The following is a 25,997-nucleotide window of genomic DNA, read 5'->3' on the forward strand; positions in this document are numbered from 1 at the left end:
CGTGTTTCTTTAGATCAGGGGTGGGCAATTAATTTTTACAAGGGGCCACATGAAAAACCTGAGTTGTGTCAGAGGGCCACACCTACGATAACTTAAACCTGCTCAATTTTCTTCCATTGTAAAATGCACTAAATTATTTATTTTAAATAGCTGCTACTGGTAATTTTTAGAATACAATTATTCTGTTTATATTTATATTAAGCTATGTGAAATTGTGGTGTATAGGTCAAATAACAAAAACAATCATTAATCAGTACAATTTATTCTTAACTTCTTTAACTTTTCCTCAAATGACAAAGCCGCTGCATCTCTGGGTGTGAAGTTTGATAAAAAGTCCTTGTTGGGCTTGCAGTTTTGCTAGCAATGCATCAGCCTCTGTTGCGCACTGTTTATCAGACAGATGTATTTTTTCTCATGCTTGGTCGTGTAGTGACGACTCAAATTACATTCTTTAAACACAGCTACCTGTGTACCACAAATCAGGCACACGGCTTTACCTTTCATTTCTGTAAAGAGATACTTTGCAGTCCATGTCTTGTTGAAAACACGGCACCCCATGTAAACTTTTCTTTTCTGAGGGTCAGCACACAATTCGAGGGCAGTTTTACTTCGCACTGTTCACCTTCACGCACAGCTCACATACACGTACACTACACGGAAGTGCGACGCCTTTCAAAATAAAAGTAAAACAGTTGTATTGCACGCACGACACTGATTTTTTTTTTCTAATTAAGTTGTAATCAAATAGAATTTACGATTGGCCTCATGCGGGCCGGACAGGGACGCACAAAGGGCCGGATGTGGCCCGCGGGCCGTGTTTTGCCCAGGTCTGCTTTAGATGAACAAAACGGATTTGAAAAGATAACTTACAGAGGCTACGAAAAAAGGTTCTCCAGCCTTATGGCGGGGGTTGCTACTGATCCCGGGATGTTTCATGCACCTACCTGTAGAATAAGAGATCTCCAGTTCAAATTTACAGTGAACAACTGAGGAGCAGTCGTCCATTTATTTCGTTTTACATTCGTTTTGTTTTTTTTGTTTTTTCGTTTTTACATTTTGTTTTACAATGGAGGATTACATATCCAAACGATTTTCAACTATGGATTTTCGGTTGAAGCAGGAGGTCATCAGTAAAGGAAGAGCAACTCCGGAGTTAAAAGGTTTGATTCGGACAACGGGACTTCGGAACGGAGTGGTACGCACGATCGAAAACAAGTTTTTGATTCCATGTGCTTTATTGAGTGTTTTTATGTGTGAAGACTGCTGATATGAGATTTTAATTTAAGCTAGGTGCCGGACAAATTTTACCGGAGGGGGGGTGATGACGTCAGTGCCTCCCCAGTCATGAATCTCACCGCACGTCATATATATATATATATATATATAATAATGATTTGTATTTGAAATAAGATTTTTTTACATCAAACTTTGCTTTTGTCAAAGAATCCTCCATTTGCAGCAATTACGGCATTGCAGACCTTTGGCATTCGAGCTGTTAATTTGTTGAGGTACTCTAGAGAAACTGCACCCCACGCTTCCAGAAGCAGCTCCCACAAGTTGGATTGGTTGGATGGGCACTTCTTGCGTACCATACGGTCAAGCTGCTCCCACAACAGCTCAATGGGGTTCAAATCTGGTGACTGCGCTGGCCACTCCATTACCGATAGAATACCAGCTGCCTGCTTCTGCTCTAAATAGTTCTCGCACAATTTGGAGGTGTGTTTGGGGTCATTGTCCTGTTGTAGAATGAAATTGGCTCCAATAAAGCGCTGTCCACTGGGTATGGCATGGCGTTGCAAAATGGAGTGATAGCCTTCCTTATTCAGAATCCCTTTTACCCTGTACAAATCTCCCACCTTACCAGCACCAAAGCAACCCCAGACCATTACATTACCTCCTCCATGCTCAACAGATGGCGTCAGGCATTCTTCCAGCATCTTTTCATTTGTTCTGCGTCTCACAAACGTTCTTCTTTGTGATCCAAACACCTCAAACTTGGATTCATCCGTCCACAACAGTCTTCCTCTGTCCAATGTCTTTGTTCTTTTGCCCATCTTAATCTTTTTCTTTTGTTGGCCAGTCTCAGATATGGCTTTTTATTTGCCACTCTGCCCTGAAGCCCAGAATCCCGCAGCCGCCTCTTAACTGTAGATGTTGACACTGGTGTTTTGCGGGTACTGTTTCATGAAGATGCCAGTTGGGGACCTGTGAGGCGTCTGTTTCTCAAACTAGAGACTCTAATGTACTTATCTTCTTGTTCAGTTGTGCAACGCGGCCTCCCACTTCTTTTTCGACTCTGGTTAGAGCCTGTTTGTGCTGTCCTCTGAAGGGAGTAGTACACACCGTTGTAGAAAATCTTCAATTTCTTAGCAATTTCTCGCATGGAATAGCCTTCATTTCTAAGAACAAGAATAGACTGTCGAGTTTCAGATGAAAGTTCTCTTTTTCTGGCCATTTTGAGCGTTTAATTGACCCCACAAATGTGATGCTCCAGAAACTCAATCTGCTCACAGAAAGGTCAGTTTTGTAGCTTCTGTAACGAGCTAAACTGTTTTCAGATGTGTGAACATGATTGCACAAGGGTTTTCTAATCATCAATTAGCCTTCTGAGCCAATGAGCAAACACATTGTACCATTAGAACACTGGAGTGACAGTTGCTGGAAATGGGCCTCTAAACACCTATGTAGATATTGCACAAAAACAGACATTTGCAGCTAGAATTGTCATTAACCACATTAGCAATGTATAGAGTGTATTTCTTTAAAGTTAAGACTAGTTTAAAATTATCTTCATTGAAAAGTACAGTGCTTTTCCTTCAAAAATAAGGAAATTTCAATGTGACCCCAAACTTTTGAACGGTAGTATATATATATACATACATGTATATATATATATATATATATATATATATATATATATATATATATATATATATATATATATATATATATATATATATATATATATATATATATATGTATATAGTGGCACACTTGCCATTCCCCCCAAAAATCTTAAATCTAAAATGTATCCTGTCTCTGGATTAATTTCGGTGACGTCTGTGACTCCCCAGTCATGAACCTCACCGCACGTCACTGTTATTTAGTATAGCGGAACCGTTGCGCGCAGTTAGTTATGTATTGTGTGCCGTCTACTAGTGTTGTGTGACGTCAGAAGTTGAGCGGCGGCCAAAGGCGGGGACCTTGGCGGTCCGATCCCCAGCTGCAGAGGCTGGCTCTTGGGACATGGAATGTCACCTCTCTGGCTGGAAAGGAGCCTGAGCTGGTGTGTGAGGCAGAAAAGTTCCGACTAGACATCGTCGGACTTGCCTCCACACATAGTTTGGGCTCTGGTACAAGCCCTCTTGAGAGGGGATGGAGAGGCGTTGAGCAGGTGTGGGCATACTTATTGCCCCCCAGCTGGGCGCCTGCACATTGGGGTTCACCCCGGTGAACGAGAGGGTAGCCTCCCTCCGCCTTCGGGTGGGGGGACGGGTCCTGACTGTTGTTTGTGTCTATGCACCAAACGGCAGCTCAGAGTACCCACCCTTCTTGGAGGAAGTGCTGGAGAGCGCTCCTTCTGGGGACTCCATCGTTCTACTGGGTGACTTCAATGTTCACGTGGGCAATGACAGTGAGACCTGGAAGGGCGTGATTGGAAGGAACGGCCCCCGTGATCTGAACCCGAGCGGTGTTCTATTGTTGGACTTCTGTGCTCGACACGGATTTTCTATAATAAACACCATGTTCAAACATAAGGGTGTCCATGTGTGCACTTGGCACCAGGACACCCTAAGCCGCAGTTCGATGATCGACTTTGTAATCGGGTCATCGGAATTGCGGCGGCATGTTTTGGACACTCGGGTGAAGAGAGGGGCGGAGCTGTCAACTGATCATCCTGGTGGTGGCTTGGCTCTGATGATGGGGGAAGATGCCGGTCCGACCAAGCAGTTCCAAACGCTCTGTGAAGGTCTGCTGGGAACATCTGGCAGAATCCACTGTCAGGAAGACCTCCGGCAGAGCTTTTCCCACACCCCGGGGGAGGCAGGGGACATTGAGTCCGAGTGGACCATGTTCCGCATTGTTGAGGCAGCCAACCAGAGCTGTGGCCGTAAGGTCGATGGTACCAGTCGTGGCGGATATCCCCGAACCCGCTGGTAGACACCGGCGATAAGGGATGCCGTCAAGCTGAAGAAGGAGTCCTCTCGGGCCGTTTGGCCTGCAGGACTCCGGAGGCAGCTGACAGGTACCGGATGGCCAAGCGGAACGCGGCTTTGGCGGTTGCTAAGGCAAAAACCCGGGCGTGGGAGGAGTTTGACGAGGCCATGGAGAATGACTTCCGGACGGCTTCGAGGAAATTCTGGTCCACCATCCGTCGTCTCAGGAGGGGGAAGCAGTGCATCGTCAACACTGTTTACAGTGGGGATGGCGTGCTGCTGACCTCGACTCGGGATGTTGTGAGTCGGTGGAGAGAATACTCCGAAGACCTCCTCAATTCCACCTACACGCCTTCAAGTGTGGAGGCAGGGCATGGAGACTCTGAGGCGGACTCTCCAATCTCTGGGGTCGAAGTCACTGAGGTAGTTAAAAAACTCCTCCGTGGCAAGGCCCCAGGGGTGGATGAGATCCGCCCAGAGTTCTTGAAGGCTCTGGATGTTTTGGGCAGTCATGGCTGACACATCTCTACAACATTGGGTGGACATCGGGGACAGTGCCTCTGGATTGGCAGACTGGGGTGGTGGTTACCCTCTTTAAGAAGGGGGACCAGAGGGTGTGTTCCAATTACAGGGTAATCACACTCCTCAGCCTCCCTGGTAAGGTCTATTCAGGGGTGCTGGAGAGGAGGGTACGTCGGAAGGTCGAACCTCGGATTCAGGAGGAGCAGTGTGGCTTTCGTCCTGGCCGTGGAACAGTGCACCAGATCTACACCCTCGGCAGGATCCTCGAGGGTGCATGGGAGTTCGCCCAGCCAGTCCACAAGTGTTTTGTGGACTTGGAGAAGGCGTTCGACCATGTCCCTCGGGAAGTTTTGTGGAGGGTGCTTCGGGAGTACGGGGATGCTGAGCCAACTGATAAGGACGGTTCGGTCCCTGTATCACCGATACCGCATTTCCGGCAGTAAGTCGAATTCGTTCCCAGTGAGGGTTGGACTCCGCCAAGGCTGCCCTCTGTCACCGATTCTGTGAATAATTTTTATGGATAGAATTTCTCGGCGCAGCCGAGGTGTTGGGGGTGTGGTTTGGGGACCTCAGCATCGCGTCTCTGCTTTTTGCAGACGACGTGGTGGTGTTGGCTTCTTCAGGCCGTGATCTCCAGCTCTCACTGGAGCGGTTCGCAGCCGAGTGTGAAGCGTTCGGGATGAGGGTCAGCACCTCCAAATCCGAGTCTATGGTCCTCGGTCAGAAAAGGGTGGAATGCCCTCTCCGGATCGGGGATGAGATCCTGCCCCAAGTGGAGGAGTTCAAGTATATTGGGGTCTTGTTCACGAGTGAGGGCAGGATAGAGCGCGAGATCGACAGGCGGATCGGTGTAGCGTCGGCAGTAATGCGGACTCTGTACCAGTCCGTCGTGGTAAAGCGAGAGCTGAGCTAAAAGGCAAAGCAATCGATTTACCGGTCAATCTATGCTCCTACCCTCACCTATGGTCACGAGCTATGGGTCGTGACTGAAAGAATGAGATCCAGGATACAAGCGGCCGAAATGAGTTTCCTCCGCAGGGTGTCCGGGCTCTCCCTTAGAGATAAGGTGAGAAGCTCGGTCATCCGGGAGTAGAGCCGCTGCTCCTCCACGTTGAGAGGAGCCAGATGAGGTGGCTCGGGCATCTCATCAGGATGCCTCCTGGACACCTCCCTGGGGAGGTGTTACGGGCATGTCCCACCGGTAGGAGACGCTGGGGACGACCCAGGACGCGCTGGAGAAACTATGGCTCTCAGCTGGCCTGGGAACACCTTGGGATCCCCCAGGATGAGCTGGATGAAGTGGCTGGGGAGAGGGAAGTCTGGGAGTCCCTCCTAAAGCTGCTGCCCCCGCGACCTGACCCCGGATAAGCAGAAGAAGATGGATGGATTTCTGTCTGTTGCAGAACCACACACACACTCCACAAACTAAACACACCCTTCACATCCTTCACACAAGAATCACACACAGAAGAATCACATTCACACACCCAAACACTGACCCATGTACACTACACACACCTGCTCTCACATCCTTACGACCAAATGTGTGCCTATACCCTTTTGCCAGTTTTGCCTGTATGCCCCTATGAGCGACAGTGCCTGTTAACTTTTTTGCCAATAATTCAGTAAAGCAATCAAATCTGAACCACGTCTTCCCTGCTGTGTTCTGACCGACACCCAAGGGCGAAAAGAGCATAATCATCCGAGCCAACCCCCTATACAGTCCTCAGGCTCCCCAACAGAAACAGTAGGTTTATTTACATTTTCAAAAACCAGAAACCATTCATTTACTAATGTGATTGCACTTTAGATTACATATTTAGATGTTGAGATATTAAGATATGATAGACAGATTTTGCATGATATGAATGAGGCAAAATAATAATCATAATCATTTGTTTCAGATGTACTGTAATTATTTTCTGTATAAAAATTAAATTTGGTGTTCAAAAAGTCTTTTTTCAAACTTGAGTCTTGAAAAGATGGTCGTCTTATAATCAATCAGGGTCGTCTTATATTTGGGCCAATATTCGGTATTACGGTTTTTGACTGGGATGTCAACCATGTTGCATCAACTTGGCATTGCTGTATTCAAAATAAATTGATATCAATTGTTATGGTACTATTATAGGTAGGACTGTCGTAGATTGTGTGTCTGGCAGTCAAATCCTTGGTTGTAATCGGGACGGGACGAGATAAGCAGAATACCATCAACCCGCTTCCCTTTTCGACAAGTCATGTAAAAAAAATGAGAAATTAAGTTGTAATAAGTGTGTTGTACTTGCTGAAATGAATAAAAAATAAATACTATTTGACAATCATTATTTTCATGAGAATATCAAGCGTTATTTAGATCCGTTTCAGAATCTATCACGTATAAGCACCATTCGGGGGCAGAATACCTATTGCTGAAATGGGTATATTTGACGAAAACGGGGTTGAATACAAAATGAACCACAGTCCATTAATTCACCTAAAGATAGTCTGACCTCTGGAATTTACATTCTAACACACTTTCAAATATACAGTCGGGAAGATAGCAAAATAAGCCGTTAGAGGCTCGTGTTGATTGTTATCAGCTGACATGCTAACGGAGAGCTAACATCGCTAGCTTGTCAAACAGACACCTGAATATGTTTTGGGGGCAACGCTACGATTTCCTGACGACATCAGTCACATGTCAAACTGAGCAAAAATGAAATCAAAGTGGTACAATCTACGGTAGCTCTTGAATAAAAGTTTATTGTTTTGCTAACCCGAAATGCAATCGTGTGGTCGGGATGCTTTTTTCACTCTAGTAAATAAAGCAACGATTATTTATTGCATGTTTGAGGTATTTTCGCGTCCATCTTCTCACGCAGAACGTACCTGTTTTTGTATGCAACTGACATATCTGGGCAAGCGTCGATCTTTTCATGCAGCTATTTCCAAAAATGTGTTTGCCTGAGGGAAGTCGTCCTGTCACTTCCGTCTTCACAACGCCAGTGCACTGTCCACGCACCGTGGTGTTCGTGTTCGCGCGTGACTATGCAGAGGAGGAGATGTGCGGTACCGTGATGAAGCTTGCCACTCAATTGTTCTCGTATATCATTCCCATTGAAATTTTTCTTCCATTCCTACTGGACAGTTGAGTTACATACAGTGGCAGGTTTTAGTGGTTCTTGGTGTGATGAGATGATATATTTGCTTATAACATAATAAGGACCACACGTTTATCTCCACTCCTTTGCATTTCAAACTTTTAAAACAGACCGAAGTATTAAAGTCTCCATTTTGTCCCTCATGCTGTATGTATGTCTTTTAATGATGTTGTATGAATCAGAAAATATTTTAAAAAGTTATTTTACTGGCACATTTATGAATACTGTATTATCATCATCATGCACTACGTCACAAACTCAATAAAACAAAACCAATGACACTTTTTAAATAGTGATCTCTTGTGTTGCGCTCATCTGGGGATATCAGCACATGAAGCAGCCTCAACCTTGAACCTGATAATTTGGTGACTAAAATTTCTGAATGGATGTGAGTGTGAGTGGTGGACATCATTTACGTATTTCATTCATAGCACGGGATAATTCCTCTGAATCATTATTTGAAAATATCATATATATGTATGTATGTATGTATGTGTATATATATATATATATATGTATATATATATATGTATATATATATATATGTATATATATATATATATATGTATGTACGTATGTATGTATCTATGTATGTATGTATGTATATATATATATTTTAAAGAACCCATGTCACTATTAGTTCGGAGGGTGTGGATTCGATCCCACTTCCGGCCCTTCCTGTGTGGAGTTTGTTCTCCCCGTGTCTGCGTGGGTTTTCTCCGAGTTCTCCGGTCTCCTCCCACATCCCAAAAACGTGTTTAGTAGACCAATTGAGCACTCCAAATTGCCCATATGTGTGAGTGCGTGTGTGGATGGTTGTTCGACTCTGTGGCAACCAGTTCAGTGTACCCCGTCTACTGCCCCATGACGGCTGGGAAAGGCTCCTGCACGCTTGCGCCCCCTCGTGGGGAGAAGTGGTACATATAGTAGACATGAAAATAGTTAAACTATCCCCCCGGTTCATTTTATTGATGGTTCATGTGAAGAACAATTTAGCAACACAGTAATCCCTCATTTATCACGGCTTCTGTACATCACGGACTCCCCCCCAAAGAAAATCACAAATTCAAAACTCTAAATTGAGGAATTATGGCACGAAAGTTGACCGCACGCCAGCAGAAGGAAAGGAGCTCCCACACAATTGTAGTACGCACACTTTTACCTTGTTGTAAAAAAGTTGTTCTAAAAACATATTTACAGTATTGTACCTTTTATAACAATTGTTATAAAACAAATGTTATAATAAGAGTGTTAAAAACATAGTATTTACAGTATGTACACTTGTTATAAAAAAAGTTGTTATAATGATAAGAGTTCTAAAGACATTTACAGTAAGTATACTTTAGCTAAATCTACATATGTTACACACGTATCATATTTATATTTATATTATTCATACATTATTTTCTGTAAATTGTTAGGGTTGATAGATTTACACAACGTCGTAAAAGACCCCCTGCTATGCTTTGACCCCAGCCTGTCCACTCTCACCTCCACTCTCACCCCCACCTTGTTTCTCTCAATAAAAATGCTCTTGCAAGAGGCCTGAGTCAGACCTCATTCGATCATCGCTGTACGCACAGCGACGAATGACTCTCCACTTGCAAGTGCTTAGAAAGGGCATACGGTCTCCCGTGTGGGTCTTGCAAAAATAAGTTAGAGTGAGCACCACTCTAACATAAATCATTAATACTATTAATATAGTATTTACATGTTTGAAACTATCATTTAATGTTCTAATGATAAAATATGCACTTATATGGTTTCATATACATTTATTGATACACAAAAAGATGCATGTATGTTAAAAATGAGAAAAAAAAAATCCTACTTCGCGGATTTTCACCAATGGTGGTCTTGGAACCAATTATCCACGATAAACAAGGGATTACTGTATTAGCTCAAAATGGTATGAAAGGAATTGGTCATTGTTGTCACTTTCCATCAATCCTTTCTCCAAAGTACTTCTTACTTACTTATTGTTTGTTTACCCCACATCCAGTAAAAACAAGTTTGCCCGTTTCACTCGCTTGTGCCTGTGATGGAAGGCGACAGCTGCCACAGACAAAAATAAATAAGAGGGAGGCAACCTAACAAGGGAACGACTCCCACCTTGGCACTTCGGACCCTCTCACCTTCCTCTGCAAGTCTTCCAGCCTGAACTTGGGACATGTGCTACTTTGAGGAGGTGAATGTATTTTTGGCTGTGGCAGGGGTCGGGCCAAGGAGCCAGCGCCCCTTAACGTTCCTTAGAACTTAGCACTTCCCTGTAGCTTTCCGAGGTCCCTACTCGTTCTTTCTTCTGCTCCTGTTTTCTTCTGTTGTTTTGTTCAGCCTGCACAATGACGGTGGGGAACATGGATAGTGTCGAGCTGTTCGATGCTGGGCAGAAAGGTCGCGGCCTTAGAGCCAGCAGAGACCTCAGCACCGGGGAGGTGGTCTTTGCAGAGCCCAGCTTTGCTGCTGTTGTCTTTGACAGGTAAGAGGATCCTATTATTGTTCTATTAGACAGAAGACAACCATCGTTTCTCAGTGAGCTTGTTCTTTTGACGACAGGTGCTTCCAACAGCCTTGTCTGGGTGAGCTCATTTCTAAATGCTCCGACTGCAATGACACCAGTAAAACCAGATACAGTGTCTGACACGATGTCCTTTGAACCTACACATGACTTCATTTTGGACTTGTTTGTATTAATTGCAAGACCTTTGAATACTAATTGCTAACTGGAAAAATAGAGTCTTATGGTTCTAAAAAAAGCCTGACTACTATTTAATCACCTGGTCTACGTAATACAGTGTCAATGTAAGGGTGTTTTCTGAGTTTTAAAATATAATTAGATTTTTAGTTCAGTATCAATAAAATGTGAGTGGGTGAAAACACTTTGTGCAAACAATTAGTGTTGTTATGTTGAATAACACTGTACATATTTCATTACACAGCCACATCAACACAAATGTATGAGCTTTACATGCAATACAATCAACATCATTCATCACAAATTGCAGTTCTGAGAAAAACTTGGATTCAACTTTTTCATTTGAATGAACACAAATGTAATTAGATCGTTACTTACAAATGACACTAATATGCGTAATATATTGTATACAAATGTGATAAATGTAATATAGTATTTTGAAATATTTTTGAATTAAGGGTTCGGTTCAGCAACAGAAGTTTTTTTTTCTCAAATATAACAGCTATAAATTACATGGAATCGTAAAGTCTTTATTGTACAAGCTTTTATAGGTCCATCTTTAAAAACGATATCTCAAAAACGTGATGTCTTGGAAAAAAAAATAAACTTTTCTAAATTTGCGTAAAAAATGCATATAGACCACATACTATAGACATATAGACCTAGAATTTGCTGTTTACCAGTGCAATCTAAAGATTTATATACTAAATGAGGATTTTCGACAGGGCAATGTGTCTTTGATGCTTATTCTACTCTCTCTCAGTCTGTTCATGCAGGTGTGTCATAGCTGTTTCCGTCAGCAGGCCAGTCTACATCGCTGCGCCCAATGCCAGTTTGCCTTTTACTGCAACCGCACTTGTCAGGTTGCATGCTGGGATGAACACAAGAGGGAATGTGCAGCCATAAAGAAGATTGGCAAGGCACCCAATGAAAATGTTCGGTAAGCATCCAGCCCACCTTTAGAATGAGAGAACGTGGGATTTATTGCGACAAATTTTTTCCTTTCACTATCTCACGAGCAAACCAGGCTTGAATCCAAATGCACAACTCTTAAATAGATGCTTAAATGTTCATCTCATCAGTCGATCATTAAAAAAAAAAAAAAGAGCTGCAACAGAAAATCACTGGAATAAGCAAGCGCGCTGTATGAGGTTGCCTATGCGCATGAACTGAAGCTTGCTTCACCGAGAGGCCAAAAATCTATCAATCTAGCTGCTACGGATTGAATGCACTGAGAACAGTGCACAATTATCTATTTGAGGCAATTACTACAATTTTTTTTTTTTTTTAAGTTTTGTCACTAAGACCTCTGGACCTTTCAACAGGTATTTTGGCCCACCCTTCATGACCAAACTGCTCCAACTTGGAAGGAAATTGTCTTCAGATGACATGTGTCAGCTCTCTCCATACTATATATGGTCAACAGGAATGTTGATCAGGGCTCATAGAGGACAGAATGAGATATCAATCCTGTTTCTTAGCCCCCCTATTGTCTTCAGGGTCAATTTGACCCCATACAATGTTTAGCATTCAAAAAATAGTAGTTGACTTTTTTTTTGCTTCAGATTTCATAATTTTTCCTAAATTGATGGGGACAGTTGATCTAGCATAATATTTTTATGATGATATTTTTTCAATGAATACATATTGCACGCATTGGTCGTCCTCTGGGGTCAATTTGACCCCAAGCGGTTAAAGCTGTTAAAATTTATCTGTCAGTGTATGTGACCTAACATTCCCACAGCTGCAGGTGCAAATTTGATACATTTGAGTTTATTACATTTTAGTACATTTTATTTATTGTATTATATGCATTTATTTTTATGTAGTTTATTTTGCAATTACCACAAGAACTTTGAGATTTCCCGCCATGTGTATGAAGGTGTGTGTGTGTGTGTGTGTGTGTGTGTGTGTGTGCATGCGTGTGTGTGTGAGAGAGAGAGACCTACTGTACTCACACTTGCTTAAGTAAAACAGATTTTTTCACACACTGTGGAGGGCGGGGTATTCCACAATGGTTCATGCAAAATCATATTTCTAAAAACTGAAAGATAATCTGGTCAGTTTCCCCACTGAATCAGCAGGGTAGACTTGGTGCTTCCAACGTTATCAAAATGGTTCCAGGACCCACCAGATATGGAGGCAGCCATGTTGATGACATTAAGTCATCATTCGCGACACCATCATTCAGAAATATTGTTCTTGGGATGACAAATTTAGAGGTGAAGCGAGTGTATAAGGACAGTTGGAAAGACTTGGATGTAGCTGACTTGGAAGCCTACATTGGTTTACTAATTTTGGCTGGGGTTTACCAATCAAAAAGTGAAGCAACAGCAAGCCTTTGGGATGCTGTGACTAGAAGAGCAATATTTCCAGCCTCCATGTCTCTGAAGACATTCCAAGTTTTGTCCCATGTCATACGCTTTGATGACAAACAAACAAGGCTGGGCCGACGAGAACATGACAAACTTGCGGCAATAAGGGATGTGTAGGACAAGTGGGTGCTGCAATTACCCCTACTTTATAATCCGTATAAACTGTTGAGTGCTTAGTTGCGTTTCGTGGGCGCTGTCCATTCTGACAATATATGCCTAGTAGTAAACCAGCCATATATAGCATAAAAATATGGGCAGCCGGTCCCAAGCCCGGATAACGAAAAGAGGATGGGTGAGTGATATGTGACAGTAACTAGCCACAAATATATTACAAAATTGGATTTAAAAAAAAGAAAAGGCATATCCATAGGTCATATTCCATCATCAGCATAACCAGACTTGTGGTCATTAATGTTGAGAAGTAAATTTGAGAAGATTTGCATGAAAACTTCAAGATAAATTAATTGTAATTTAAAGATTTGACCTGATGGTAGCGCCAGAGGCCAGCGCACTGATTTTCATGGGGCTATTTATGTATTCAACAAATAAACAAAGTGCCTTTCACACAAAGTTGGGCAACAAAATTCTTAAAATTATTTTCTGTAGGTAAATGTGCCTAGGTTCAAATTGAACTCAAGGACCAAATTTGTGATTATATTTAAGGACGATAGGATGGAAAAGGAAATCATTTAAATTTGAAAATCGTATTGTTATCATGTAAAAATGCTTTGCCGATCCCCCCCCCCCGATCTCTGTCATCATGTTCTGGATGTGGTTCCAAATGAGTGGCAAAGAGTCACTCAAGATGCCATGGACTGAGGCTGCACGAGAATTGCAAAAATGTTTATTGTTTGACTTGTCGTGTTGCAGAATAGAGCACTTCTGTGCAGCAGGTGTTGTCAAATTATGTTTGCCTTTCAAGACGACAACAGGCTGTTTAATTGTCTCAACATGGACCAGATGCCAGAATAAAACAAGTGCTTTGGATTTCGTTTTTTTCCACCCATATAATTTAGAATTTTCTCCTCCTACTTTTATTTCACCTGCAGTCTTGCAGCTCGAGTGCTGTGGCGCCTTCACAAGGATACAGGCATTGTTTCAGACAGTCAGTTGCTCTCAGTCGAACAGCTGGAGGACCACGTGCCTGACCTGCCAGAGAAGAACCTTAAACAGCTGGAGCTCAATGTTCAAAGTTTCCTGAAATATTGGTCCCATGGAAGCAAACAGCACTCATTTGACTACATCTCGCACATCTTTGGCATTGTAATGTTGAACAAACAGATTTGTTACTTTTAACTGTGGTGGTACCACCACGTTCATCTTGACATGTTTCCTTTTTGTTTGTGCAGATTATGTGTAATGGATTCACCATGAGGGACCAGAACGGCTTGCAAGCTGTTGGTCTGGGGCTTTTCCCCAACCTGTGTCTGGTCAACCATGACTGTTCGCCCAACTGCTCTGTTGTCCTCAACCATGGCAAGTATGTAGCACTTGCTTCACATTTAAGCATAGCTGATTTAGATTCTAATTAAGGCTGCTTGGTGCATCTCATATAAGCATTTCATTTGCAGCTTTCTTTTGCAGCCAAAATGCTGTGAGCTCTGCTCTCCATTCTCAGAGGAGGTATGTATTTCATAATTGAAACAAACTGCAATTAATGATTATTTCCATAACAGATTATTCTGTTGATAATTTTATTGATTTTAAATGTTTTCACTGTCATCCCTTTACTTAAAAATAAGAACATACTTCAAATTGATAATGCAAAAAAAAAAAAAGAATAATTTTTGTGCGTCACATGTTGGAAAATAGACAAAAATAGTTGTTAATAAGTCGATTATTTGTTGCACCTCAAAAAGAAGCAGTAGAAATCAAACAATGGAAGCCGTATCAAATACGTGTAATCAGTATTGCAAAGGATAAACAAACGCCGTGTTGGATCCACATTCAGGGCAACCTTCTCAGATGGACTCCACCATATACATTTTTGGACAGGGAGGAATTCCCATAGTGACTATAAAAATTTAGACAAGTGAAATAAATCACCTTATACACACTTTTGTTGAGATATTCACTGAAACCGATGGAAAAGTGAAAGCTCTCACTCTTGGCAGAAGTTACAAACAAAGCCAAAATAATGAACACATAACCCCCATGGTTTGGATAAACATGATCAAATGCTTTTGTCATTTTGCCTCTTAGACACATTAAATACAGTAGTTCGGTCCTGTTTGTCAGGGTTGAGTTGCGAGCTTTAGGAAAAATCCCTGAGGGTCAAGAAGTGACTGTCAGCTACATCGACTTCTTAAACCTGTCTGGTGACCGCAAGAAGAAGCTGATGGAGCGTTACCACTTTGAGTGCATGTGCCAACACTGCAGCCAACAACTCAAGGATGACCTCATGATGGCTGCTGCAGAGGGCAAAGTGAGACGCGGCAGGGGCATATTGGATTATTGTAATTTGATTGAACACACTAGGAGTCCCATCAAATACATGTGGCTCCTGCTTATGTATCCCTCATAGCCATCTGCTGAGAAGCTGAAAGAAGTGACTGCCTTCAGTGAAGACTGTCTGGACAAGATCGAGAAATACCGTTCTGAGAAAGATTTCCATGAGGTATGATCATTTTGTCTCTGAATCTGCTACTGTTATATCACCAGTTTAGACTCAAATGTACGACAACACCACAACACAAGTGGGTGTCTTTAATTGACAAACGAGTTGCAATGGCAAGTGCTGGATGGAGCATCTAAAAGGAATCCAGTGACAAGATGCCTATTGTCCAAATTAGTTTTACTCACAAGAATTGGTTTTAGTAAGCGCCCTGGAGACATGTGGCACAGGGTGATGAGGCAAAAAGGCACAGATTGAGGAAAGCAGATGGAATGGAACAAGGACGAAAGCAGACAAGTAAATAATGAGTTACTTGGTGCTTATGATGACTGACCGAAAGGGAGAGGCGAAGGTCTGCAATCCAAATCAAGGCCACGCCCAAAGCCAATAATGGGAATCCATTATCAACAAAAATATCAAAAAGCATCAACAATCCAAATCCATTTTCCAATTTCCAAGGAAACTGAGAAGGCAGAGAGAGACTTAAATATCTATAAGGCAGCAGGAAGAGACGGACATCAAGGAAGCAGGCAGGGTCTGAGAACATGTTGGTAAATAAAGGCTTTAGAGAACAAGAGCGCAGGTTACAAAGAGTTGGGAGTAGGTGGAAACAATGAGGCTAACTGACAGGCTGAGGGACAAATGGCTTATGGGAACAGGGTTGTAAAAAAAAAGTTTGAGAGGCAATGATCAGAACATGAGCGCCTGCCTTCCTTTTCTGATTCGCCAATATGGCCACGTCCAACATGGCTTCGCCCAAAGTGGCCTCTTCTGCTCTTAGGTGGTGAAGCTGTGTGATGATAGCCTCTTCTGCTCTTAGGTGGTCGAGCTGTGTGCTGAGTGTTTGGATAAGCAGGAGAACGTCTTGGCTGACACTCATCTGTACAAACTGCGTGTGCTCAGTGTAGCCAGCGAGGTGCTTTCATACCAGCGCTTGTTCTCTGAGGCTGCAGTGTACGCTCAGAGGATGCTGGATGGATACATGTAAGGCATGCCTCACTATCTACTATATATCACAACACCACAGTATTGCCTCTTACTGTTGAACTCAAACTGAATGAACTATGTTTACCAACAGGAAGTTATATCCCCACAACAATGCGCAACTGGGCTTGGCCAACATGCGTGCAGGTGTCATGCATTGGCAGTCGGGGCAAACTGAGCTGGGCCACAACATGATCTGCAAAGCATACGGCATTCTAATGGTCACCCACGGGCCCAACCATACTATCACCAAAGAATTGGAGGTACAGTGATACAGTAGGAGTTGGTATAATGGCAAGAGACTCTGGTGGACATGGTTTATGGTTTAAATTCGGTAACACTATTTTTACTGTGGGTGTATAGAGGGCTATGGACAGTTGAAAAATGTGCTATGGTAAAAAAATAAAAGCATAGCTTTGGGCACTCTTGCACTCGTGTTAGTCATGGGCCCTTTGGAATTGTTATCACTCCATTCCATCACCCCATACAGTGCCTCAGGGCCCTCACACTACTAAACTACTCAATGTTGGCAGAAAGGGAATCCAAAAACTATTCATTTTAGGTTGTGTGCATTCATGCAATTTATAGTACAGTACATATTTACAATTGATTTACTGTAGTCTCATTGTTGCATGAGAAAATCCTTGTTTTTTGGTCGCTACCAATAATTGTTTTGTCACTTAATGTGGCATTTCTCTGTCTACCTTTAGTCCATGCGCGTGCAAACTGAGATGGAGTTGAAGAAGAAAAAGAAGGTCATGTCAGACTGAACTGCACACAGATGACTCAAGTGGAGCGGAAGTAACTTGAACATGTGACATGATGTGTACAGTAACTACAATAAAACTGAAGGTAAACGTGTGTTGTGACAATTTCTTCACCATTAAGAACAAATGACATCTAGTTTTGAAATATTTTCAATTTGAAAAAATAATGAAAATATATATAGCCTATGCTATACATGTAGTATATATAAATATGGACATCATTATAGTTTACATTTGCAAATCACAACAGAACCCTGTGCAAACATAAAAAGATTTTGACATAGCTTAAATGATTCTTAATTGTTGATTTGACTTCACTTTATTGTGTCTCTAAAGGCCTTGAGTCTGTCAAGAGGAGATCTCACATTTTCAACACAGATGCTCTAAACCAGGGGTCACCAACCTTTCTTAAACCAAGAGCTACTTCCTGGGTACTGATTAAGGCAAAGGGCTACCAGTTTGACACACACTTCTGAAATAGCCAATTTGCTCAATTTGGCTTTCACTGTGTTGTTATTGTCATTTCCAGTTCGTAAGTGTGATTTTAACAAGAATAGCAAAAATACAGTCAAACCTTGGTTTTTGACCACAATCCGTTCCAGAAGGCGGTTCGAGAAGCGAATCGGTCGAATTCCGAATCTACTTTTCCTATTACAAATAATGGAAAAAATGTTATCCGTTTCAAGACAAACCCACCCCCGCCTTTTTTAAGCATTATTTCATTTGCGCATATTTGTCCGATCGCGCAACTGCAGCGCACCGCCGAACGCGCAACCGTAGCGCGTCGCCCACCGCGCAACTGCACCGCGCTGGTCGCATTATTGTGACAGAGCCGTCGCTAAAATTTAGAAAATATCTTTAAAGTCCTTATGTACTTTCCAAAATTTAAGTGGACCTAAGTGCGCAGGGAGCTTAATTTTGTCCGATCGCGCAACTGCAGCGCACCGCCGAACGCGCAACAGTCGCGAGTCGCCAACCTCGCAACTGCACCGCGCTGGTCGCATTATTGTGACAGATCCGTCGCTAAAATTTAGAAAATATTTTTAAAGTCCTGATGTACTTTCCAAAATTTAAGTGGACCTCAGTGCGCAGGGAGCTTAATTTGGTCCGATCGCGCAACAGCAGCGCGCTGGGCGCTCACTGTCGCATTGCTTTAAGAGCGTCTTTGTGTTTTAGGATGGCTGCTCCCACTTGCTTTCTTTGGAGGCATGATTAGGGGTTAATACAATCCTCAAAGTAACGAAAATACAATAACAACGGAGTCAGTCGGCATCCGGGCCGTGCGGTCGGGTTTTCTCGGGTCCTCCCGGCTCCTCTCGCGAGGTTCGACCTCCGAATTTTGTTCGACAACCGAAGCAAAAAAATCTCGAATTTTTTGTTCGAATTCCGATTTGTTCGAGAACCGGGACGTTCTAAAACCGAGGTTTGACTTTAAAATAAATAGATGCAGCTCACTGACAAGTGCCGCTATTTGAGCTAATTTTAGAACAGTCCTGCGGGCGACTCATGCGGTCCTCACGGGCGACCTGGTGCCCGCGGGCACCGTGTTGGTGACCCCTGCTCTAAACTATATCTAAGTCAGTGTTTCCCAACCTTTCTTCATCCACAGCACATCTTTTCAATGGAAAAAAATCTCAAAGCACACAACCACCAAAAACCACCAAAAGTCTGTTAGGAGTTACATTCTATATTAAAATTAGTTATGTTATGACGAAAGACGTTATGAAAGTGCGATATAAATAAAGTCCTATTTCTATATATGAAGAAAGTTGAATAATTGAATAAAAAATAAAATAAAGATTGTATTTTTTTTTTTATAAAAGGGAGTTTTCAACAGTGTAAGTGTCACGGAGCGGATGGAGCAGGCGACCAAATGCAGCTTGGACCAGGGTTTATTGGAGGAACTCAAAAGACAGACTACAAGAAGCTCGACTAGGGACGAGTATAACTGAACAAAAGGACAAGAACGACGACGACAGACGAGACGTGAGACAAAGGACATCAGACGTGAAGACATCAATGATCTGACAGGGAGTGAGGGGCAGACAGGACTTAAATACAAAACAAGTAACAAGAGGCAGGTGACTGTGGTTACATTGATTGAGGCAACACAGGAGGGGAGGGGCAACGCGAAATGAAACCATGGTATCATAAAGAGACAATACAGCAACCGGGGATGAGTCATGACTGTACCCCCCCCGACAAGGGACGGCTCCCGACGTCCCAAAAGAACGAAACCCCCACGTAGCGAGCGGGGTGGTGGGGGGTAAGCGCACCAGTCCAATTGACCTCACTGGTCTGTGGCAAAGTCCGAACTGCGATCGGCGGCAACTCGGGAGACGGAACCGCAATCGGCGGCAACTCAGGGGACAGAACCGCAATCGGCGGCAAGTCGGGGGACAGAACCTCAATCGGTGGCAACTCGGGGAACAGATGTTTTTCAAGATGGCGGCGCGTGCACACGCAGCGGCCACTCTCTGTCCCGTCGGTACGGTGATTTGTTCGTCTAATGAGTGTTCGTCCGACAGTCTTGTGTGTTCGTCTCGTCCGTGCTACAAGTACAGCAGGCAGGTTCTGCTTGACATCGGCAGAAGTGGGTTTTGCGGCGTTCTGGACTTTGAAGCGTCGACATTAAAGGCGCTCGGACTGCTACGTCCTGAAACGTCGCCGACCTCACCCGCTATTCCTCCCCCGGTTGGGAGCCGTCGGAAACGGTGTGCGAGGAGGCAGAAGAGGGGCAAGCGCGGAGGCGTCCGGGCCAGGCTGGCGGCCAACCCAGCGCGACCGGCGGTGCCCTCCATTCTTCTGGCGAATGTTCGATCGCTGGACAACAAAATGGATTACGTTCGCCTGCTGAGGTCTACGAACCGGACGGTGCGGAACTGCTGTGTGCTCGTGTTCACCGAGACCTGGTTGAGTGACAACATTCCGGACTCTGCGGTGCATCTGGAGCGGCTAGCGTGCTATCGGGCGGACCGTGCCATTGTACGAGGGGGAAAATCGCGTGGAGGTGGAATATGCGTCTACATCCGAGAAGAATGGTGCCGGGACTCTGTGGTGGTATGTAAGCACTGCTCGCCGCTTGTGGAGTTTGTGATCATTAAGTGCCGTCCTTTTTATCTGCCGAGGGAATTTACCGCGATTCTGCTAGTCGTGGTATACATCCCGCCTTCCAACATCGAAGGAGACAGGATCGCGGCGCTTGGTGAACTCTACCAGGCTGTCAGTGAACAGCAAACAGCGCACCCTGACTGTTTCACCATCTTCGCTGGAGACTTCAATCATGCCAACCTGAAGTCTGTTTTCCCGAGGCTTCACCAGCATGTTCCTTTTCCGACACGTGGAGACAGCTTCCTGGACCTAGTCTACTCGGCGCAAAAGGGAGCTTTCAAAGCCACCCCCCTCCCCCATCTGGGGCTTTCTGACCATCTCACCGTTTTGCTTTTGCCCGCATACAGACAATTGGTAAAGGCATCCAGGCCGGTTCGGAGGCAGGTTCGAGTGTGGCCTGAGGGTGCCTCCGATGCACTTCATGACTGCTTCGACACCACTGACTGGGACTTGTTTAAGCAGGCAGCCACCTACAACGATTGGACGAACATAGAGGAGTATACTGACTCTGTTACCTCTTACATCACGAAGTGCATCGATGATGTGACTTGCTCGAAATCCGTCGTCACTCGCGTGAACTGGAAGCCGTGGCTGACGGGGGCTGTCCTCAGACTGTTGAGGGCCAGGGACAAGGCTTTCAGAGCGGGGGATGAGGCTGGCTTGAGGACAGCGAGGGCCGACCTGTCCCGAGGCATCAAAGAAGCGAAGAAGGCGTTCTCGTGCAAGGTCTCCACCCACTTCAAGGACAGCAAGGACGCACGTAGCCTTTGGCGGGGCATTCAGACCATCACGGACTACAAGCCCGCGCCGAGGAGCTGTGAGGGCGACGTCCGTCTGCTGAACGATCTGAACCGCTTCTTTGCTTGCTTCGACGCCCAGAACAGCACTTGCCCGCTGAAGACCACTCACCCCCCACACGAGCAGCCCCTGCGCCTCTCTGTCGACGGTGTGAGGAGGGCGCTTGCCGCTATTGACACCCGTAAGGCGGCGGGCCCTGACAACATCCCGGGTCGAGCGCTGAAGGACTGCGCTGGGGAGCTGTCGGGTGTCTTCACGGACATCTTTAACGTTACCCTGCAGCAGGCCATCGTCCCCTCGTGTTTCAAGGCTGCCACCATCGTTCCTGTGCCGAAGAAACCTGCACCATCCTGCTTCAATGACTACCGCCCCGTGGCACTGACGCCCATCATCATGAAGTGCTTTGAGCGGCTTGTCATGGAGCACATCAAGTCCGTTCTCCCCCCCACCATTGACCCTTTCCATTTTGCGTACCGTGCCAAGCGGTCCTCTGAGGATGCCATCTGCTCTGCCCTCCACTCGGCCCTCACCCACCTGGAGAGAAAGGACTCATATGTGAGGTTGCTGTTTGTGGACTTCAGCTCTGCCTTCAACACCATTGTGCCGCAGCGACTCATCTGCAAACTCGACGAGCTGGGCCTCAGTACCTCCCTCTGCAACTGGCTACTGGACTTCCTCTGTCAGAGGCCTCAGGTGGTGCGTGTTGGCGACAAAATCTCCGCCAGCATCACGCTGAGCACGGGGGCCCCCCAGGGCTGCGTGCTCAGTCCATTGCTCTTCACCCTGCTGACGCATGACTGCACTGCGACCTACAGCGACAACCGCATAGTGAAGTTTGCTGACGACACGACTCTGGTGGGTCTCATCACGAAGGGCGACGAGACTCGGTACAGGTCGGAAGTTGACCTTCTGACCACGTGGTGCAGGGACAACAACCTCCTGCTGAACGTCAATAAGACCAAGGAAATCATTGTTGACTTCCGGAAGGGTCACACAACACACCTGCCGCTGATCATCGACGGTGCTGTGGTGGAGAGGGTGAGCTGCACCAGGTTTCTGGGGGTGCACATCAGTGAGGACCTCTCCTGGTCCGCAAACACCTCGTCACTGGCAAAGAAAGCTCAGCGCCGCCTGTACTTCCTGCGGAAGCTCAGGCGTGCATGTGCTCCTCAGGCAGTCCTGTCTACATTCTACCGTGGCACCATTGAGAGCGTCCTCACCAGTTGCATCGCTGTCTGGGGTGGTAACTGCACTGAACAGAACTTGAAGGCCCTGCAGCGCATAGTGAATACGGCTGGTAAGATTATTGGTGCTTCGCTCCCCTCCCTGAAGGACATTTACACCTCCCATCTCGCCCGCAAGGCAACCTCGATTGCCAGAGATGTGAGTCACCCGGCTCACTCTTTGTTTGACCTTCTGCCCTCTGGGAAGAGGTACAGGAGCCTGCGCTCCCGCACCACCAGACTTGCCAACAGCTTCTTTCTCCAGGCTGTTAGGGCCCTGAACTCGCTACCCCCTTCTGCGTAGCGTGTGGCACTGTTGCGCTATTTTCGGGAATGTCTGCTGTACGCGCACTTGCTCCTTTTTTGTCTGCTCCTCTTATTTATTTATTTATTGTTGTGTTATTTATTCATTATTTATTCAGCACGCTGTTGTTATACTTGTTTACTTGTTTGTCTGTTGTGGGCCATGTCTTGTCACCGTGGGATAGGGGGGAACAAAATTTCGGTTTCTTTGTGTGTCTTTGGCATGTGGAGAAATTGACAATAAAGCTGACTTTGATATATATATATATATATATATATATATATATATATATATATATATATATATATATATATATATATATATATATATATATATATATATGTATATATATGTATATATGCAATGATTACATCTGAAACAAATGATTATAACAATATATTCGAGAGAAAAAGCATGTTATTTTGCCTCATTCAAATCACGCAAAAACCGTCTATCACATCTTAATATCTGAACATTTAAATATGTAAACTAAAGTACAATCACATTTGTAAATGAATGGCTTCTGGTTTTTGAAATGTAAATAAACCAATCTACTGTGATAAAACAACAAAGTTGCAATAACTGCATTAACCATCAAAGTGAAGTCTAACTATAACTGTAGTCTTGAAACAAATCTGAATAAGGAAAAAAATTGCAATAAAATAATGCAAACTGCTACCGCTACTCTTGGGGAGCATGAGGACTGTATAGGGCAGGGGTCGGCAACCCGCGGCTTCAGAGCCACATGCGGTTCTTTAGCACACCCCTAGCGGCTCCCTGGAGCTCTTGCAAAAATGCGTGAAAATGGAAAAAGATGGTCTTTTGTTTTGTTTTGTTTTTTTAAATATGGTTTTTAGATGGTAATCATGAGACAAACATTCTTATGCTGTAGAAAATGTATGTACTTGCAAATATATTAAAAATACCGAACTTCAGAATGGCGCAAAATTGCGTCATAGCAAGCGACACAGCACAGGCGAGTTGAAAACAAACAGGTGTGTGAGTGATGGGCCATGGATTCAAAAGGCAAAAAGAGAACGATTGCTGATGAGACCAGAGGGTTTAAGAAAGAATGGACTCAACTATTTGCTTTCATTGCCAATGCTGAAGGATTGCCTGAATGTTTGATTTGCAATGAGAAGTTGTCAAATATAACAAGAAGAGCAATTTGGAGCGACATTTTCAGCTAAAGCATGTTAAATTTTCTGCTAGTCACCCATTGGAACTGAGAGGAAAGGTGCAATTTGAGGAACGAAAAAACAGTTTCAAGAAGTGGATTGCATCTTCAAACTCTACTACTGCTGCAAGTTTTGTTGTAGCCCGGGAGATAATAAAGCGCGGAAAGCCATTCACCGATGGCGAGTACATGAAGAATTCATTTGTTAAAATATCAGAGTGCCTATTTTTGGACTTCAAAAACAAAACCGAGATCATTCAGAAAATTAAAGACATGCCTCTCTCCGCAAAAACAGTGAAGGAAATGGTAATTTGAATGGCAAACAATATCACCGATCAGCAAATCAAGGACATCAGTTCAGCTCCAGCTTTCTCAATTGCCTGTGATGGATGAGTCGTGTGACGTGACCGATATCGAACAGACAGCTCTGCTATGCAGGTACGTGAACTCTAATGGGCCGCAAGAAGAAATTGATACCACTAAAAGGCTAAACACGGGGGGAGGACACCTGCGAGGCTGTGCTGCAGTGTTTAAATGACAGATATACATACACACTGACCACCTGATTTCAGCCGCTGCAGATGGCGCACCGAGTATGAGAGGGTCGCAGAAGTTTGTGACTTTACGACAGAAAGCATTGGATCGAAATTTGCTTGCATTCCATTGCATATTGCAGAGGCGCTGAGGCGCTGTGTGCGTAAACATTCCCACCGGAGTGTATGGGGGTAATGAACCTTGTCATCCATATTGTGAACAAAATAATCGCATTAAACCACCACCAGTTCCGTGAATTGCTAGATGAAGTTGACAGCGAATATGCCGATCTCCTGCTGAATAACAAAGTCCGCTGGCTATCCAGGGGCGACGTTTTGCGTCGCTTTGTTGCTTTGTATTTGTAGCCTACTTAATTATTTTAATAGTAAGCATACAGCTCATGTATTGACAGTCAATGTTGCCTTATAAAAAGCTTTTAGATGTTTGCGGCTCCAGACAGGTATGTTTTTTTTCGGGGGGGGGGGGGTCAATATGGCTCTTTGAACATTTTGGGTTGCCGACCCCTGCGCTATACTAAATAACTATAAATGAAATACTCTCGGCAACACACCAAACTTAAGTCATCGAGACAACAAAATACATTTGCTGGCGACCGTTCGTCGCCGTGCCGCTGCGTAACGGCTACTCGTACGATGCGAGGCAAACTTAAAGGAGCGCGCCGCAACTGTCAATCAAACGGCGCGCACACGAAGCAAACTGCGATCGGACAAACGGCACAACAATGAAATGTATATACTCACTTTGTGTCAAAGACGCACACGATCACAGCAACATACTCTGTCAATACCAGCAACCTTTAACTTACTGCTGCGCACATGTGAATGGGTATAATGTCTAGACCCCGAATGTAAGACGACCTCCACTTTTTGATTGATTGATTGATTGAACATTTATTGATCCCCGGGGGTGGGGAAATTCAGGCCCTAGTAGTATTCATACCACAGAGTGGGTATATAAAAGAACACACAGATGGCATGAGCGCAACTCAATAGGCTACTATAAGGCTGCCACACAACGGTGCCACAAAGAAAGCCAGAAAGTGCGGAAGTTAAAAGCCATCTAAACAAAGCAACAAGACAAAGGAAAAAAAAGTAACAGCGGCCAACCAGCCCCCCTCAATACCAAAGAAGACCCCAAAACACACAAAATAGCCTCCATGGGGTCCATAAACAGGTGTAAGGGTAGTCAAGTTAAACGGCTCCCAATGGACCGTGGTCGTGTATCGGTGAAAATTTCACAAAACAGGCAAACGTGTGAGCAGCGTCCTGGGCACCCAGTGCTGGCATGTGCAGATGGTCACCATGGGGCTGGCACAGCGAAGGTCGTTGGTTCCGACGAGCATGAGGGAGCGGACTCCCCACAGGGGTCATGGCTGCGAGGCCAAGGCGAGGGACCCGGTCAGCACCGGCCGGATAAGCAGGAAGCCGTCGTAGAGTCACGCCGGTCCTGACCGATGTGCGCAGCCATCCCGGTCCCAGGGAAAAAAAATATCCGATCCAAAGCGATCCGCACACACCGAGGTGCGGTAGAAGGCACCAGCATCGCCAAATGGACAAATAGAAAGAAAGAAAAAGG

At 44.6% G+C, this 25,997-nt stretch overlaps 3 protein-coding genes across 5 annotated transcripts in view; 1 reads left to right on the top strand and 2 right to left on the bottom strand.

Annotated features, from left to right (window-relative positions):
- tbc1d13 (TBC1 domain family, member 13) overlaps positions 1-7,711 on the bottom strand; it is a 30,523-nt gene extending 22,812 nt beyond the window's left edge. For both annotated transcript variants that reach the window (XM_088391820.1, XM_088391821.1), the window contains exon 1: positions 7,548-7,711. In XM_088391820.1, the coding sequence (XP_088247946.1) occupies positions 7,548-7,570 (23 nt within the window). In that variant the 5' untranslated portion in view covers positions 7,571-7,711. The remainder of the gene's footprint in view (positions 1-7,547) is intronic.
- A 988-nt stretch (positions 7,712-8,699) lies between these two features.
- The window catches only part of dqx1 (DEAQ box RNA-dependent ATPase 1), a 39,194-nt gene continuing 21,896 nt past the window's right edge, over positions 8,700-25,997 (bottom strand). The window contains exon 14 of one of the 2 annotated variants that reach the window (XR_015861654.1): positions 8,700-14,038. The gene's annotated coding sequence lies outside the window, so the exon portion shown is untranslated. The remainder of the gene's footprint in view (positions 14,039-25,997) is intronic. The other variant, XM_088391806.1, reaches the window with a different exon arrangement.
- Positions 9,918-17,348, top strand: LOC148390080 (histone-lysine N-methyltransferase Smyd1-like). Its single transcript, XM_088391812.1, has 11 exons — positions 9,918-10,007; positions 10,154-10,298; positions 11,278-11,454; positions 13,939-14,152; positions 14,239-14,369; positions 14,474-14,512; positions 15,128-15,314; positions 15,414-15,506; positions 16,324-16,487; positions 16,582-16,750; positions 17,198-17,348. Exons 2-11 carry the CDS (start codon positions 10,162-10,164, stop codon positions 17,255-17,257), a joined length of 1,371 nt encoding a protein of 456 aa, XP_088247938.1. The 5' UTR covers positions 9,918-10,007; positions 10,154-10,161; the 3' UTR covers positions 17,258-17,348.

The sequence above is a fragment of the Syngnathus floridae genome, chromosome 12, assembly GCF_059516105.1.
Source record: "Syngnathus floridae isolate MCC-2025c chromosome 12, RoL_Sflo_1.0, whole genome shotgun sequence".
In the NCBI taxonomy this organism is placed as follows: domain Eukaryota; kingdom Metazoa; phylum Chordata; class Actinopteri; order Syngnathiformes; family Syngnathidae; genus Syngnathus; species Syngnathus floridae.